We start from the raw sequence: 17299 nt of genomic DNA on the forward strand, positions 1-17299 counted from the left end.
TACTGTTTTTTTGGGTAAGGGCTAATTTACTTGGCTGCTTTGTAAACTTTTAAAGTGAATGACGTTCAACATCTGTGTTGACATTTTAGTTATAGACTGCTACGAATTTTTCACGTAGTTAGATGTTTATATTCATGCTCTTATTTTGAAGTTTGAAGACTGTTTACGCAGCAGTTCCGTTTCCTCTCCTGACATTTATTTCAGACAAGAAACATGCAAGACTGTAGAGAACAAAATATAAAAATAAATACAATATCTAAGGGCATTACTGAACATGTCAATTGGAATGTAAAAACAAAATTGGTGCTTGTCTACACTCTTTCAAGCGTAGATATAATTTCAGTTGATGTTTTGAGCTTCAGCATTAGCCAAGTTACTTTGGTAAATTTGACTAGTTTCTACCACGGCTGCATGTCTACCTCTGAATGACTCAAAAAGAGCCAAACTTAAAATCTATTCGGATACGGTGGCATGACCTTCAGTGGGACACTCATGCTTGAAGACCAAGCATGAGCATCGGAATAAAAACAATTATCCAAAGAAGAGGAGGGCAGAATTCCCCCACAGTGATGAAACTGACTATCTGGCAGTTATCACGAACACACTCAATGGCTGTCATCGCCGCCAAGGGTGACACAACCAGCTATTAGGTTTAGAGGGCAATTATTTTTCACATGGGAGCCAAACGGGACTGCATCTGATCATCTTTAGTTAAGAAATGTAAACAGTTTGACTGATTAAACCTGGACTGGATAATTCAATACTGCGCAACAGAGATGTCATCAAATATTTCAGAAAAGGTAGAAAAAAAATTACATAGGTAATTTTGTGATTTCCTACAACTCCCTGTACAAAATATTACAAATGTCTATTCCTGTTTCCTTAAGGTTAACATTTGTTTCATTTAGTAGGGTCAGGATTTTAATGGGTTAAGTTTGATTTATTAAATATGTAGATTTTAACATGTTAAAGTTTTAGCACAATTAATCTTTTTTTTTTTTTTGTTACATAAAAAAGTTACGGAACCTTTCTTTTCTTACGTTGCTGGTAGGCCAGTAAATGCAAAAGCGACAACAGCGTAAGAGCTGCTTACTGGGGTTAATTTCTGCTTCAGAAACTGACCTGATCGAACGCTTGGAAAGACTGTAGTTATGTTCAAGTTGCGCTAAAATGTCTTAGCCTATTAGAGAAGCTATTCAAACCTAGGCATGCTGCAAAAACACAGACATCCCCAACGCTAATGTCAGCATCCACATTCCCAAAGAAGTTCCATGAATGATCAGGGCTTCCTGAAACACTGGAAAGCTGAATTGATAGAGGAGAACATAGGACCAATCTGATGGTTGAGGAACCTAAATAGGAGATTGAAAACTATAAATATCTTTACTGTTAAGCTCATATGTTTATGTATGCAATAACTTAGCAGCAAGATGGGGTTTTTTTTATTGCAACTGCTGCTTATTTTGTCAAGATATTGTCTTCGATTAACTGTGATTAATTCATTGCAGTCCTGCAATTAACGAGATTAAGCATTTTAATGAGTCAAACTAATATTTAGACATAAATGCTGCTCATGTTTGAGAGTAGAAGTAAACAACAACAACAACAAAAAAACACTTTTAGACAATGGCCAGCTAATCCAAGGCTAGCCCCTGCACATTCTGACTCGAGCTAATTTTTTATATGTGACCCCTGATGAGGCGTTTAAAAGCAGCACCTCTCACTCCTCAGTTGAGGCAGGAATCAAACCCAATCAATAAAAGTCATCTCTTCAGATGAACCTGAGCCATCAGGGGGAAGCAGAACTACTTTTACAGAGCCCAAGGGAAAACAACACCCCCACTCCTCCTGCTTCCAATCCCCACCTCCACCCCCACTTCAATCCCTCCATCTCTTTGTTGGATGCCCCCTCTCAGTTGCTCGGCTCTGGGGAAAAAAAAAAAAAATAGGGATCAGGTGTTTAGAGAATCCTTGAAATGGTGGCAGCGGGGGTCAGAAGTTTCTCCGCTCTGCTGATAACGCTGAATATCATTGCCCAAAATAAAATAAATAAATAAAAAAATAAAAATTATGAACCGCTCAAGGACATCCTTTTGAGTTTCGTTTTTTTCTTATTATTATTATTATTGTGAGTCCTGTGAAGTGAACTCAGCAGCAGGAAAAAGCTGAGCTGTGCTGAGCTTAACTAAACCGAGCCGGAGCCGAGGCCGAGGCGAGGGATGGGCGGGGCCGGGAGCCCAGCAGAGATTTGATGTGCTGCTTGATTCATGTGCCCCCCCCCCCCCCCTCCACATCCTAACCCAACCCCCACACTGCAAAATAACAACACACACAAACACACACACACACACGACCCCTCCTTCCTCCATCCGAGCCAACTTTCCCCGCTGAGTTAGGGATCAGGGAAATGCCCAGGAAGCAGAATCAGCTCTGGAAAAGAGGGCGTTGATGGGTGTGGTGAGTGAGGAGAATAAGGTGGAGGGGGCGGAGGGGAAGGGGCGGGGAGGGTGTCACTCACCATGATTGGTCGACGGCTCTGCAGTCTCTGGGAGGCCTGACAGCGGCTGCTATTCCTCTCGCCTCGTGTCCACCGCTGGTTCACCAGCTCACCCCGAAACTCATTTTCTGAAGGAGGGAAATGAGGGAGGGGGCAGGACAAAGTGAGGGGACGGATAGGAGTACAGGGGGATGGGGGTGAGAGAGAGGAAAAAAAAAAATATGTAAAATCATCAGCATCAGTACCGGTGGACGGGGTTTGGGTGAGGGGAGAGTAAAGTGGAGGGGGTTTTATTAAGTGGAAGAGGAGGAAGCACAAAGCCGTCCCTAAGAGCCACAGCTGGGATCCCTGTCACTTCGCTATTAGAATCAATCAAACCTGCACATTTTGATCCAGCTTTCCGAGGCCCGTGTATGATTAGAGAGGGGGTGAGGAGTGGGGGAGCAAATCACACATAAATCAAACCTTTTTCCTTCACCCTCACCCTCCACCCCTACCCCCGTTGTTGTTTTGTTTTGTTTTTTTCCTCCATCAAGGTAAAAGCATTGGATCCCATCTTTGTGACGCCCTCCCAGGAGAAGCAGACTCTCTGGTTCTAAAGACACGGCAGACTGGAGGTGATGAATCTAACAGCCGAGCTGCAGCTTTAAGTTCAACCAGAGTGCAGTGCATTACACTACGAACGCCCAAGGCTGAACTTTTCAACTAATGCAGCTTTAAGACACCTCAAGCACACTCTCTCTCTCTGTGAGCGCACACGCACGCACGTGTGTGTGTGTGTGTGTGTGTGTCATTGGCGTTTTCAGGCCCAGCTGGTGCTGTGAAATCCGACTCCTTTTCAGATTCATCTCCACCCTTTAGCTTCACCCTCTCCAGGCAAGTGTGAGCTGTTGGGAAACAGGAAGTGTCCTTGAGTTTACACACTCAACTCTGAGCAAATAGAAACCTAAACAGAGCAAAGTCTGGGTCACTCTGTCGTACAAGTTCATCAAAGCTGCAATATGTAATGTCTGTAAAAGAAAAATATGTTGTTTCTTTTTTCATATTTGCTATGAGACAATCTGTGAAAAGATCAATCTGCTCCACCTCTTCCATGAGTTCTTGCTGCCTTCTAAAGAAATGCACTCCTGAACAAAAGCAACCAATCAGAGCCAGAAGGAGGGGATAAATGCTGTCAATCAACCCCATGTACTCCCTGCTCAACGTGCTAATGGCGCAGAAACAACTTATCGTTAAAGGAAAACCATTTCTCTGCCTTCATCATTGACCATGCTAACTAGCCTGACAGGCTATGCTAGCTGCAGCGTAGCAGAGAGCAAGGGAGCAGCGCCACACAGAATGATTGAAAGCACTAAGATCCACCTCCAGGCTCTGATTGGTTGTTTTCAGTTAGCATTGGGAGAAGGCAGAGGAACTTAATTTTTTCACAGTGAAATTTTTACACATAGTTTCAACAAAATTGTAAACATCACATTTTTTATAAAAGCTAAATATTGCAGCATTTAAGCAGCTCATGGTGAATTATTCCAATAGAAATTCCTCCATATTTCCAACGTTAAATGCCATGGTGTTGCTTTCTGAAGCACTCTGGCGTTATGAGTGGGTAGAAGCAAACCTGTCCCCCTCTGTCCTCTGTCTCCATTATTCCCCCCCACCCCTCACCCCCTCCCCAAATGTCCTGTGGCTGAACCCAAACTGCAAGATAAAAGTGGGCTGATGGGATTCTGTGGGCTCTCTCCTCCCTGCTTCACCTCAGCACTCTTCAGAAAACGCTTGTTTATCAACTTTCATCTGCCAGCAGAAAAAAAAGTGATTACAGCAGCAGTACTGTTGGTCTGCATCTCTATCTCAGCTATCCGTGTCTCCGCAGACACACAAACCGCTTTATTACAGAGAGAAGCGGAGCATCCATCCGGCCGCTCCACGTTCAGCTGGGATGCCGGGAAGGTGAAAGAGGATTTTTCAGGACAAGTAGCCTCCGGCTGTGACCGCTTCTCAGGTTGCAAACGCATGTGGACGTTTCAGGACGCTTAAAATCACAGGAAAAGGGCAATGAAAAGTGATCAAAGTGACCCCTCCTCTGTTTTCTTTTTAGCTCTGGTTTTATCCCGCCTCTGTGCTGACAGGGAGACTAATCAGAGCTCCTGCTTCCTGTTGGATCACAAGCTGCTCATCTGCACCTAAAAACGTGCAAAGCTCATTATTTTACGGTGAAAATTGGAGGAGCGCGAGACAATTAGCTGTTCGCTGGGGGAGGCCCAGATCGGGAGGTGGGAACGATTGGGAAACGAATACGAAATGAGGGAGTTTTTAAAATCAAATCCCATTTTATAGAAAGACAAAATGCATGAAACAAACGCTTCAGCTTTACTGTCGATCCAAACGAAAGAAAAAAAAACCCCGTAAACTTTAGGATCAAGTAATGCTATTACAGGAGAGGGGCTTACTCTGCTGGGACAATGGAGCAAAGAGGCCTAAATCCAGAGTTAGATTAAACAGCAGGGTGTTCAATCAGTGACAGTAATACGGCAGGCCCAGATATACAGGCCTGCTCCTGTTCAGCAGGATTTACAGACAACTTTGTGTGATTACAGCGATCCCCGCAGCAGAGACGGACGGGGCCAAAGGTGGGCTTTGTCTTCGTCAAAAAGCATGAACGAAACGCCGAGCAAGAGGTCAGGTATGAGTTTATGATGCAGAGTCAACGAGTTCAAACACCATCATCTGGAGGTGAGATAAAACAAAGAGCAGCAGATGTCCGATTTTTCAATTACAGGATGATTGGAGGGAGGCGATGGAGGGGCCTGGGGGCGGATTTAGAGGAAACCCCTTCGGGGCTGTCGTGACCTCGGTATCAAATGTGTCACCAGAACACAAACTGTAAGAAAGAGCTGCACGACTCATGCATCAAACATTTCTTTAAGTCTCAAATGGATACTACCTTATTAGTCCTGCCTGTTTAGTAGGACTTCTTTTTTAATTAGCGTTCTTTTATTTTAATCAATTTCTCCTTCAGAGCTCAGGCATGAAATTCATTCTTCCCATTCTTTAGATGCGGATGCCTCCTCTCTCCATTAAGAGCGTTCGCGCGGGGCGTCTCTGACCTCTGCCCATGTTGCTTAGATTCTTGATACAGTCTCCAGGAAAAGGAGGGTGCAGTTTGGCCCCAGCTGCTCTTCCACCATGTTTACGGCCCTCCCTCCTCCGGCACCTGCTATCCTCACTGCCGCATGCTTTTTCGGCCCTCACAAATATGAGAAGTCTCCTCTTATCCTCCTCTTAGGAAAATAAAACAAACAAACAAAAAAAGGGGATGCAAAGGAGAAATATCTAGTCTATACTTCACTGTTATGGCCTCCTCTGACAGCATAAGGCACCGATAACCTAATTCTGTAATCCCCCTCCCCAAACAGGGCTACACTTTAAAAAGGAATTTTGCGAGGAATTAAAAACAGACAGATACCACTAAGTTAATTCATATTTTTAAGAAAAACTTTTAAAAACTGTATTTAAGTAAAAGATTCTACAAAAACATGTTTAAAAGAATTTCATGGCGGATTTTAGTTCAGTTAGGATTCTCATTTGTTGTCTGACAGATAACAGGCTAACTTGTTTATATGACTTGTAAGATGAATTAATATGTAAATTATGCAAAGTTAACAAACGCCATGAGATTTGTAGCTGAAACAGCAATCTTTTAAGTTTGAAACAACTTTAATTGGCTTTCAAGCGCTAACGCTAAAGTCAGGCATGCTAGCAAGATCAGCATCGGGTGACTTCTCTTGACTTTTTTAAACCTTTATTTTAACAGGATAAAATCCCATTAAGATTAAAAACTTATTTTTCAAGGGAGTTCTGGTCAAGAGGCAACAACAAAAAAAACAAAAAAAAAAACATTACAAAAATGGCTTTTAAGTGCTACCACTAAAATCAAGCGTGCTAGCAATATTAGCTTCAGTGTCTTCTCTTTGGACTTTTTTAAAACCTTTAATTTACCAGGATACAATCCCACTAAGATTAAAAACTCGTTCTGTCGTTTTCTATTTGTAAAAGAAAATGACAAGCGATGAAAAAAGAAATCAGCATTAAGAATTTTAAGTTTAAGACACTAAATGAAATAAGTTCAGTCAAAACCTGACTGGGAAATTATGACATGACAAGACATTTCCCTTTGAAAGTCTGAGGTTGCTGAGTAGTGCTGGCTTAGCCAATATGGCTGATATGTACAAAGAATGCAGATGCAGCTACAAACAGTTTTTGCACATTGGTCAGTTTGTATCTTTTTTTGCACACAGTACTGTACAACTTCTATTGATGAAAATACTTCTTTAAAACTGGAAAAAAACTCAGTTGATAATTGTTATAAATCTTAGAGATTAGCAAATCACTCGTTTTCTAACTTAGGTCCAATTCGGGAGGGTTGCCATTGCCCGATTGCTGTTCCTTCCCAGTTCTTTACTATTATAGTAGTGCTTTATGACCTCGAACTGGGTTGTCAGTTTGAACCTCGGCTCTGTCCATTTCAGTAATTTTGGCAAGTCCTTGAGCAAGGCACTACACCCGCATTGCCTGCTGCTGGTGGTTATTGAGCCTAGTGGTAATGTAGCTTAACAGCATCAGTGTGTGTACACAGATGAATGTCTGATTGTAGTGTGAGGCACTTTGGAGTCCTCAGACTTGATAAAGTGTTGCAAGTACAGGCTATTCTCTCCTGCTCGCATTTTTTTTATTGTTTCTTTCTTTTCAGCTTGGGAAAACAAGCCAGGTGAAGATGGTCTTAATATTTTGTTCCTATTTAATTTAGTTCAATAAGTAACTTTTATATATTTTACTATGAGTAATGTATTTAAGTGTTTTAGGCCAACCACAACTCTTTTTGTTTTGTTTTCACCTGTTCTGCCCAATTAAAATAAAAAATAAAAATTTGTGGGTTTTTTTTTTTCTATCTCGGTGGAATTACAGAAAAAGTAAATTAAGGTGCTAACTCGACACATTTTTTTTTGTAGAATTACAACATTCAGAAACTGGTTAAAGGGGAAAATCGGTCTAAAATTTCACCGTGAACAGCAAAACATTACAGCAAAAGCCTCAGAAATACCACACACCTGGTTCTGCGTTCGGAAGCGTTCTGTTTATTTCCCTGACTGGTGCTCTAAAACACTCAGCTGAAGTTTTTTTTGTTTTTTTTTTTCTGCTGGGATGGACGGCAAAGTTACAGAGCACGCTGACATAACGCTCCGCGCATCCTCATCCTTCATCTCCTTCCTCCATCTTAGGACGCAGGTGCTCTGACAAACCACGAGGCGCACACGGAGCACATTAAGCGGTCATGTAAGCAAAGCAAGAAGGTGGGAGGGGGAGGGGGAGAAGGAGGGGGGAGGAAGAGGAGGAGGAGATAGGAATTAAAAATAAAAGATCCCAATCTGCACCGAGCCGCTGAATCGCTTCGAGAAAAGCGCTGAAATGAGGCTGAGATTATTTCTGAGGACTTTTTTTCCCTTTTCTCTTTGAATCTGCGCACTATGAAAGGCGGCTGACATTTGAAGGGACCATCTCTGTTTTTTCTTTTCGCTGCAGAAGATCAAATAGCCAACCCCTCCCTCCCTTCATCCATCCATCCATCCATCCATCCATCCATCCATCCTTCCTTCCTTCCTTCCATCCACCTATCTATCTGCATCTTTACGCTCAGCATCCTAACATCTCCTATAATCGGACACACGGCTAACAGCGGGGAGGTCAGTGTCGGTGGAGACATTAAGGGGGGAGATCTATTCCCGGAGATCCGGAAGGTGAAACTAGAGGACGGGGCGCACTTCAGCTGCGACCCGGTCCGATAAGTTGGAACAAAAATATGGTGCGTTTTTTTTTCTTATTATTTTATTTATTTATGACACATAGAGGATGCTTCAGCTGATAAACTGTGTGCAATAAACACGCAGCGTCACCGAGCATCTGGAGAAGCAGCGCCATGCTTCCTCTGACTATTAAACATTAAAAGCTTCAATCTATTCCCGACTAGACGGAGCACAACACACACACTAAAAAAAACATTAACTTTGTTTTGCTGTAAGTTTTAATTCTGCACCAGAAACGTAAAATAAATCAAGCAGAATCCAACATCAATCGGGAGAAAAATCAACGTCCCCAAACAATGATGCGGACAAACATGAAAGTTATGCAAAAAGAGCCCGCTCACATCTGATCATCAAACACACACGCGCGCGCGCGCGCTTATTTCTGGTTACCTGCATCCAATTAGATGTGTTGGTTTTAGGTCCTCGCTGCGCTCTGAGAGTTCCGCCGCTGCTCAAGTTGTTCGCTTTAAAAGATATCCCAAGTAAAGATTTTTAAAAAGCAGCTATCCCGTTTCCAAAGATGCGAGGAATGAGAGGGGGGGAGCGGGAGGAAGGTCGCAGCGGCCTCTCCTTACGCAGCGCATCGGCGCATGGCTCCGCATCCACGCGTTAAGATGTTTGTAAGCAAAAACATGGCTTCATTTGCCTTTGTCAGCGAGGAGGAAGGGGGGAAAAAAACGTAATATTGACTTACCTTTCCCTCATGAGCCATTGTACCACCCCCCACCTCCCTCCCTCCATCCCGGCCCCTCTCCACCCCTCCAAACCCCCCCCCCCCCCCCCCCCTTCAACTCCTCCCTCCGCCCTTTGCCATGACATCACGGAAGCTGTAGTAAAACCTCCAGCATCACATGGGCAGGGCTTAGGACCCCCTCCCCTTTTACTACACACACTCCCCCCGCGTCACCCCCCCCTCCCCCGCCCCGCTCTCCTCCCTCTATAGACTTTCTCTCTCTGACTTCAAACCAGATTTCCACCCCACATCATTTCCCAGATATGAAGCACCCCCCGCCCCCACCTGCTTCCAACCATTTCAAACAGCATCCTACCACCACACAGTTCACTCCACGCTGAGCTCAGGTTTTACACATTTCAAGTTCCACAAATGAAGGGTCAGACTGAGCCATAAACGAATTTTGCAGCTTCGCTAATAGATGAGGAAGTTATTTAAATAAAAAACTATTATTATTTATTTTTATTTTTTTTAAAGTGAGGCTGGGATTAAAACACTTATTGTTTTGGTTTGTTTTCATGTAAAAAGATACGCTGAGAAAAAAAATTGAATTTAATTGTAGCACTTTGTATATATTTAACTCTTTTTTTAAATCAGAAATGAGTAGCAATAAGGTGAGTTTGAAAACTAAAAAACGCTTAAAGGAACTAATAAAACTGAAACTATTTCTCAACTTGTTTAGCTCTATTTGAAGAAAAATATCATTTTCACATCTGTTTTGTCCTTTTTGTTGAACAGAGATCAAACATAGGAATCAGTTTGGGATCGAGACATACAGAGGTACTAAGAAGTTACACACATTTTAAATAATAAGGTGGCATATCTTTTTTTTCACTGACAGCTGCAGCTAATATTGCAGTGACTGCTGTAGAAGCTGCAGCTTGAGAATATTTGACTTCAGCATTAGAAATTTAGCTAAATTGGTGATATGATGAAATATGAAGAAAAATATATTTTTCTTCATATTAATAATAATGTAATAATGTTAAATACTTTTCTAAGTGTTTCAGTCAGAGTTGAGTCAACACAGCATGAGCTCAGATGTTCCTCAAGTACCGGGCTGGACTTAGGCATATGCAAACCTTGTGGCTGCTTGGGAGCAAGAAATAACATGACAGGTTGACAAGCTCTATGCAAACTTCAAAAATACTTCCATAGTTTTAAAGCTAAGGTAACAGAAATCCGTATGTAATACATTATCCCAACTGCTATTTTCTGTATTTATCATGGGCAAAAAGAAGCCACTGTGGAGGCTGAGGAGCCCGTTCTGATTTGGGCCTCAAACATTCTTGGACCGGCTCTGAGTCAATGTTTTTGAACCCAACATTTTCTCCCCCTACTCATTCTTTGCCGTGGCACTTCCCAGTAATTCATTCAGAGATGACACTCCCCTCCATCCCCCACTTGGTTCAAAGATTGATATAGTAGTTGTGTTGATAGTTTGTATGTGACAGCATCTGATAACTCCTCTGAATGGAAAGGTTTAACGTCTCTGAAAGGAACTCTGCTGGAAATTATTTATGCGCCGCGGAAGCAGAGCATATCAGCGCAGAATTATCAGAGTAGAAAAGCAGCTAAAAGAGCGATCAGAGTGAGAAACGCATTTTTTTTTTATCGTTTTCGTAAACAACAGCCAATCTTGACGGTGCAACTTGGACCCGGCCCCAAAATGTTGCTCACACCGCGGTTTTTGAGACCATTAGTGGAAATGACAACCATTCATTACAAGCCATTTGAGAATAGTCACCACAAATGCCATCCTTTATCTGCTGTCTCCACGCCACGCACGCAGGGAATATTCAAAAAGCCCAACCTTCAGCTTTCTGAAATTCTATTAAATTCTTATCTCTTTGCAGCAGGCTCTTTTTGTGCAATCCCATTGTTATGCATTGGAGCTGAAATCAATCACCGGGCCGTGCGCGCCACCATCAGTATGATTTCAGACTGTGGCTGCAGAGAGAGGGAGAAAAAGGATTCACAACTGCAGCAACAACAGCATCAACAATCAAATAAACAAAGGAGAGGATGTGGAGGGTTGGGGGCCCGGTGGGGAGGGAGGAGGGGATCCCTGAACCCAAAGGAGGTAGGAAGTTTGATCCCAGGCAGGTTAGTTTCTACAGATAGGCTACAAATGAACTCAAGCTGCTGCTGCTGCTGCTGCAGCGTTGGGAGGCTTCAGCACTGTGGACAGCTCCAGCAGGCCGAGGTGAGCTCTGTCCTCAGAACCCCGGAGAGCTCCGCTGAGCCGCTCTGTCACTCCTGGAAGTCATTGTTGAGGAAACAAAGAGCCTCCAACCTGATCTGAGGAAACTCAAGTTTAATGGTTTCCTCTCCAAAAAAGCCACGAGGAAACCCGGAGTTTGAACGTAATTTATTTCTGTTCGCCTTCAATTCACCGTCCGGTTCTACTTCCTACCTCTGATCAGCCTGAAAGCATCTATGGAAAGATAAAGAACTTTAAATTAAAGGAATTATTCACTCATTATCAAGTAAAGTACAAAAAACTTTTATGACAGTTACGCTTTCTCCTTATGTGGCAGATGAAAACTTTGAAAGTTTTGTTTTCACCATCGGGGATTTGTTACAAGCAAAACTAACAAAAACTCATATGAAGTGTTTTATTCATAGTTTATTAGTTTTGCTATGCCCATCTAGAGTAAATAACAGAAATTAACTTGAATGATCAAAGCAGCTTTGGGTAATGTTCAACAATTTCTCTGTACACAAACAGTTTCGTCCGTCAGGCAACGATGAAGCTGTTAACTATGAGTTTGTGTTTTTACAGTTATATATGGTATAAGGTATATGGGCTTCTTATAATACTTTTATTGTTGTTGTTTTTTTTTCATGTATTATAAAAAACTTTTTTTTTGTTATTCCTGTTTGTTCTTATTTATTGTTATATGATGTCTTAACATTATGTTTCCAGCCATCCCCTGGTGAACCTAAAAACTTAAATTCCTAGCATGTCAAGTTCATACGATGACTTGACAATGAAAATCAATGTTGATTTTGTACCAAAAACAAAGCAATAAAACAGATAAATTATCCTCATTTTACATACTTATTAAATCAACTTTAAATAAAGACTAGATTGGATTAGATTGAAAAAAAAGTCCAATAAGAAAGTCCAATCTGTTGAGACTGAACTGAACTTATTTGTTCATCCTACAAATGAAATTGATCATTTGTAGTTTAAACTGATTTGTTTAATAATCTGCTTTTGATAACGCTAGACAAACTTTGTCATTTGTTCTTCCAGAATAATAAAAAACAAATAAATCTCATTAAAACTGTACTCTATCGAACTGAAACACTTGTCCACGGAGGTCAGAGAAACACAAGAACAACCTGAGTGTTCCCAGGACGAGCCGGAGGGGATCAGAGCAGAACTTGAATAATTAAAGGCGGCTTTCTTTGCGGGGATCAGGCAGCAGCCGCGCCATCAGCTGGGAAAACTTTTCCTCTGTTGTTCACAAGTATGTCTGGATGCAGATGGCACCGAGGCCTCGCAGCTCTTATGGATATATTGTGCGGCGCTGAGCAGCCAGTATAAATATTACATGGGGGCAGCAGCTGACTGGGCGCTGAGGCTGGGACCGGGGGAGGCCCCTGTAGTCCCTCGACAGATGGAACAAGCCGACAGACTAACACAACAACAAAAAAAAGTTTTTTAATAAGCCCGCAGCCTGGCATTGTCCCTGCGGTACCAGGGCCACACGGTCCCCTAGGGGACCAACTGTCCTTTGTCTGGACTGCTTTTTTCTTTCTTTTTAGCTTCTCCTCACAAAGAGACTCAAACTTTCAGCTTTTGTTTTATAGCACAAACTTGAAGTTTCTTGGTCTGGATGTCGAGAAGTTTTAAAGTGATTAGACGGATGTACGCTTCGTTAAATCCCCGCAGGACCAAATCATTTCATTCGGACCTGCAGCCGGATAAGATTCAGAAAATAATATAAATACAATTTATGATGTGCGGAGTTTTTTTTTCCCCCATCGCGAGCTGAAGTCAAACGTATTATAATGACGACGGAGAGAAACTCGCTCTTTTTAGGCGCCCTTGAGATGCCGGAGCACAAAGTTCATCTCTCTAAAAAAAAAAAAAAAAGGTTGCGCAAAAATACGAGACCGAAAAAAAAAGAGTTACGAACCCAGAAAAGAGCGGCACAGCTTCATGTTTGCGCTCTTCTTCTTCTTCCTCCTCCTCCTCCTCTGCGTCTCTTCTGTCCCGCAGCAACCGCACAGAGTCCCGCAGGCAAGTTTAACTTCTGAGCGACAAAGTTTGAAGAACTTTACCGACTCCAACTCCCAGCGACCCCCCTTCCCCACACCCCCCACCAAAACCCTGGAGTTCAGCCGGTCCACGGGGGGCGGGGCTACGCGCCTGATTGACGCTGAGGAAAACAGCCAATGGGAAGAGGAGCTGGAGCCAATCCAGAGCTCCCAGTGTCAGCTTTCAACAACAATAACGGTGAGCTCCAACAAAGAGCATCTGCTGCGGCCCGAACTTCTCCCGGTCCGAGCCGCAGCCTGAAAACTCTGTCTGCCACCTTGTCCGCCACACCTGATTGGACAAAAAAAAAAAAAACAAAGCGCAAGGACACTTCCTGAACATTAAAACACATGCACCTGATGGGGCGTGGAGCTTTTTTTACTGGGAGGCCTGGTGGACGTGTGCAGGTCGCTGTGGGAACACAAAGGGCGACGTCCAGGAAGGTTTTCCCCGCTAGTGGAGGCCTATTGACGGTGTCTGAGTCTGGGACGGACAGACACCTCCTCCCTCCCCACAGCAGATGGTCTGCCAGATAATGAGCTCTCCCATTGCTAGCTCCCATTATCCCCCTCACCCCCCCCCCTTCTCCCAGAATACTCATTTTTCCAAGATGGCATAAAGGAGGTTAAAGCAACCTCAACACACTCTCCGTTTCATGTTGTCCGAGAAATTATTGCTTTGTAGCTGTTTGTTCTGGTTGGCTTTGCATCACCAAACAGCTCAGCTGCTACCAGCTGAAGGGTCTTTTTAAGAAGCTGAAATGTGAGTTATTCTGTAAATGTTTCACACAACAAAACTAATTTGATTTCTATTCATCTTTGAATATGTTGCGTTCCAAAAAACAAAACAAAAAAACAAAAAAAAAAACTCAGAAGCTAAACAGAAACCAGCCGCCCTTCAGGTGAAATCAGTTTGAAGTCTAAACTTGTGTTTTTGAATACAGTGCAACACTTTTTAAACCATCTGTTTCTTTATACTGGACTTCCAATTAGCCAGAGATTTGTCTGATCTTTTAAAATGGCCATGACTAATAATTCTCTAGACTTTTTTATTTTTTATTTTATTTTTTTTAAATAAAGAAAGCAGAAAACCTCAGTTTACTGCTGATCAGCTGAAGGATGATGCACTTTTCAGGTGTCAGTTCTGAAGAGGTTTAATAGTTTTGTAGGTTTGGTATTTTTTGTACACTTCTCCAGTTTCTTCCCACGTTTTGCACAACATAGAGCACACTCTACCTGAAATCCTCATTTTCCATCTTTCAGACATGTGGCTGGAAGGTTTTTAGAATCAACTTAAGAAATGGGAACAAAATGTGTGTTAGTGGAAGGAGCCTAAAGATCTTGTTGAAAACACTCTTTGATACAAGCTGACTCAAAACGTTGCGTCCCTTTACGTTAAAATGATCATAAATGACTTATTGGTAAGATTTGAGTTTATTACAAAAGAAAAACAACAAAAAATACAAGATTCATAAAAAGCTAAAATAAATAAGCAAATAAAACAACAACAACATCCATTGAGGGACTCTGCATGATGTAAATCCTTCCAAATATTATGCTCTTCTAACTTAAAGTCGTCACATCCTCATTAATGTGACAGCTTGTTTCATAAAGATAAGAAAAGAAGATAAAAACCAAACAAGGCCACGTTAAATGCAGAAGTCTTTTTCAGTTTATAATGTTAGATTATTTTCTTGATAAATTTTGATTAAGTCTTTGCATTGTCATCTTCGCCACTAAATTTTAAGAAAACAAAACTTCACGGTGCATAAAGATCTATCAATCAATCAATCAATCAATCAAGCAAATGTTATTTGTAGAGCACATTTCAGCAGCAAGGCATTTCAAAGTGCTTTACATAATTAAAATAAAAACAGCATGTGACATTGAAAAAACAGTGAGAAGGAGAAAGAGATTTTGAGAAAAAAAATATTAAAAAAGATAAAAACATTAAAACCTGCGCCCCTTTTAGGACTTCAGTTAAATGTTGTTTAACTGGGACTCAAACCCTCTGGGACTTTAGTCAGAACGCCATTTGACAAGGACTCCAAACTCTCGGACTTTAGCAATTTTAGAATTCACTTACCTTTCTGTCATTATCGTAACATTGAAAACTGAATGCTGCTTCTCCTCGTTTTGTTCTGGTTCTGGGGATGCAGAGCAGAACCAGAACCAGAAGATCTGAGGGGTCTAGACGGTTGTTACAGCAATAACAGATCTTTAATGTATTGTGGTGCTAAACCGTTTAGTGATTTATAAACTAACAACAGTATTTTAAAGTCTATTCTTTGAGCTACAGGGAGCCAGTGGAGGGACTTTAAAACTGGTGTTATGTGCTCTATCTTCCTGGTTTTAGTGAGAACGCGAGCAGCAGCTTCTGGATCAGCTGCAGCTGGAGGATTGATTTATTAGTCAGTCTACTAACCTTCTGTCAGTAAAAAACTAAAGATCTCTTTATAGTAGGATAATTCTTACTGTATTTGAGTTTAAACTACTTTAAACTACACCAAACTTGTGTCCACTGACACACACTTTAGGTTTGACTGATTACTAAATACCAGCACTATTTATTTCATTTTTAGTAACAATCTGACAATTGGTTTTGTGCATAAAAATGAAAGCAGCACAGTTTAAAAGATTCAGAAGGAGCTTTAATGAAGCTTGATCTCTTCAAAGCTTTATGAGGTGTAAGGAAGATGCTTCCTACGAATCAGCAGATGAGCGTAAGAAGACGCATCTGCAGGTGGACAGGGTCAGATGTCAGAAAGGTTGAATTGAGTTCACGAGGAAAAGAAAACAAAAGGTTCTGACCTTTTGCTTGCAGAACTCTGACCTAAATATCACAGACAATCTCTGCAAAGGCCTCGAATGAGCTTTGCTCTTTCGCTGCCATTTTCCCAAAGCTGGGAGCATCAGGGACCCTCAGAGCGTATCTCTTCAACCTCAGCCCGTCTCAGACGCTGCCTGACTGAAATTACTTTGGCAAATAAATAAATCTTTACAATTATTTTTCTCTTGCAGCCAGGTTTTACCAGTGACAAAGTAAAGTCGCTTTTAGAGAAGTGACGTTCCAACTTGAGGAAACATGAATCCATCTCAGTTTCAGCACCACAACACATCATCATCCTGACTCCGCCCCCCTGTCTGTGGTTGGCCAACTTTTAAAAACTGTAAACTTACAGACAGAACGAGATTAGATTTTGGCTCTGACCGCCGCCGTCGCTGCTGCCGTCCTCAGACTCACGGAACAACAAGCCTTCAGTCGGTGGATGCCAAGAGGCCTGAACAAAGCGCCTCAGTGTGGCACATCAAGGGGTGAGAAAACAGCATATGGGCATGTTAATGAAGGACGGCGTCTTTAACCCAGGACTTAAGCCTGAACTCTCACTGCTCAACAGAAGACAAGCAGATTTGCTAAAACCCAAATAGTCCTTCAGGCTCACATACACACAATTATTTTTGGTTTGGGAAAAACTCATCTGACTGCAGTCTGTCTGACAGCTTCAAAATATGAACAAAAGAAAGGAACCAATATCACTCGTTAAAAATGAACGTTTTTTTTCCCCGCCCAATATTATGGCTTGCTATAAAGTATAAAACACCCAGAATAAAAAAAACCCTAAACTTTCTGTCTTATTTATGCTATTATATGATATGTAAAGTTAATAAAATGCATGGGAAGTCCAATAGGTTTCTACTCAAACTGAGTAATTGTGTGTTATTTAAAATAAATGTAAATAATAAATTAATAATAAATCATCTTAATATGTAATAATAATATATTTGATTCAAAAAGGTGAGTTCAGAGCGCCTTACAAAAATAGAACCAATGGAAAAATGGTGGAACATGCTGATCAGTCAGAGTGAAAATGCTTGTGTAGTTGCTGCATTATTGTTTTCTGAACTATAAAGAAAATAAATTCAATTGGTGATGTGGCA

The 17299-nt window shown here is 41.7% G+C and overlaps 1 protein-coding gene across 9 annotated transcripts in view; it reads right to left on the reverse strand.

Annotated features, from left to right (window-relative positions):
- Positions 1-13351, reverse strand: part of myt1b (myelin transcription factor 1b) — a 61269-nt gene extending 47918 nt beyond the window's left edge. For 5 of the 9 annotated variants that reach the window (XM_016680534.1, XM_016680530.1, XM_016680529.1 and 2 more), the window contains exons 1-2: positions 13240-13350; positions 2519-2625 (exon numbers count right to left, since the gene is read on the reverse strand). In XM_016680534.1, the coding sequence (XP_016536020.1) occupies positions 2519-2625; positions 13240-13264 (132 nt within the window). In that variant the 5' untranslated portion in view covers positions 13265-13350. Of the gene's footprint in view, positions 1-2518; positions 2626-8745; positions 9079-13239 lie in introns of those variants that run through there. The other 4 variants (XM_016680532.1, XM_016680531.1, XM_007569747.2 and 1 more) reach the window with 2 other exon arrangements.
- Between the last annotated feature and the right edge of the window lie 3948 nt (positions 13352-17299).

This window comes from Poecilia formosa, unplaced genomic scaffold, assembly GCF_000485575.1.
Source record: "Poecilia formosa unplaced genomic scaffold, Poecilia_formosa-5.1.2 Scaffold245, whole genome shotgun sequence".
Lineage (NCBI taxonomy): Eukaryota > Metazoa > Chordata > Actinopteri > Cyprinodontiformes > Poeciliidae > Poecilia > Poecilia formosa.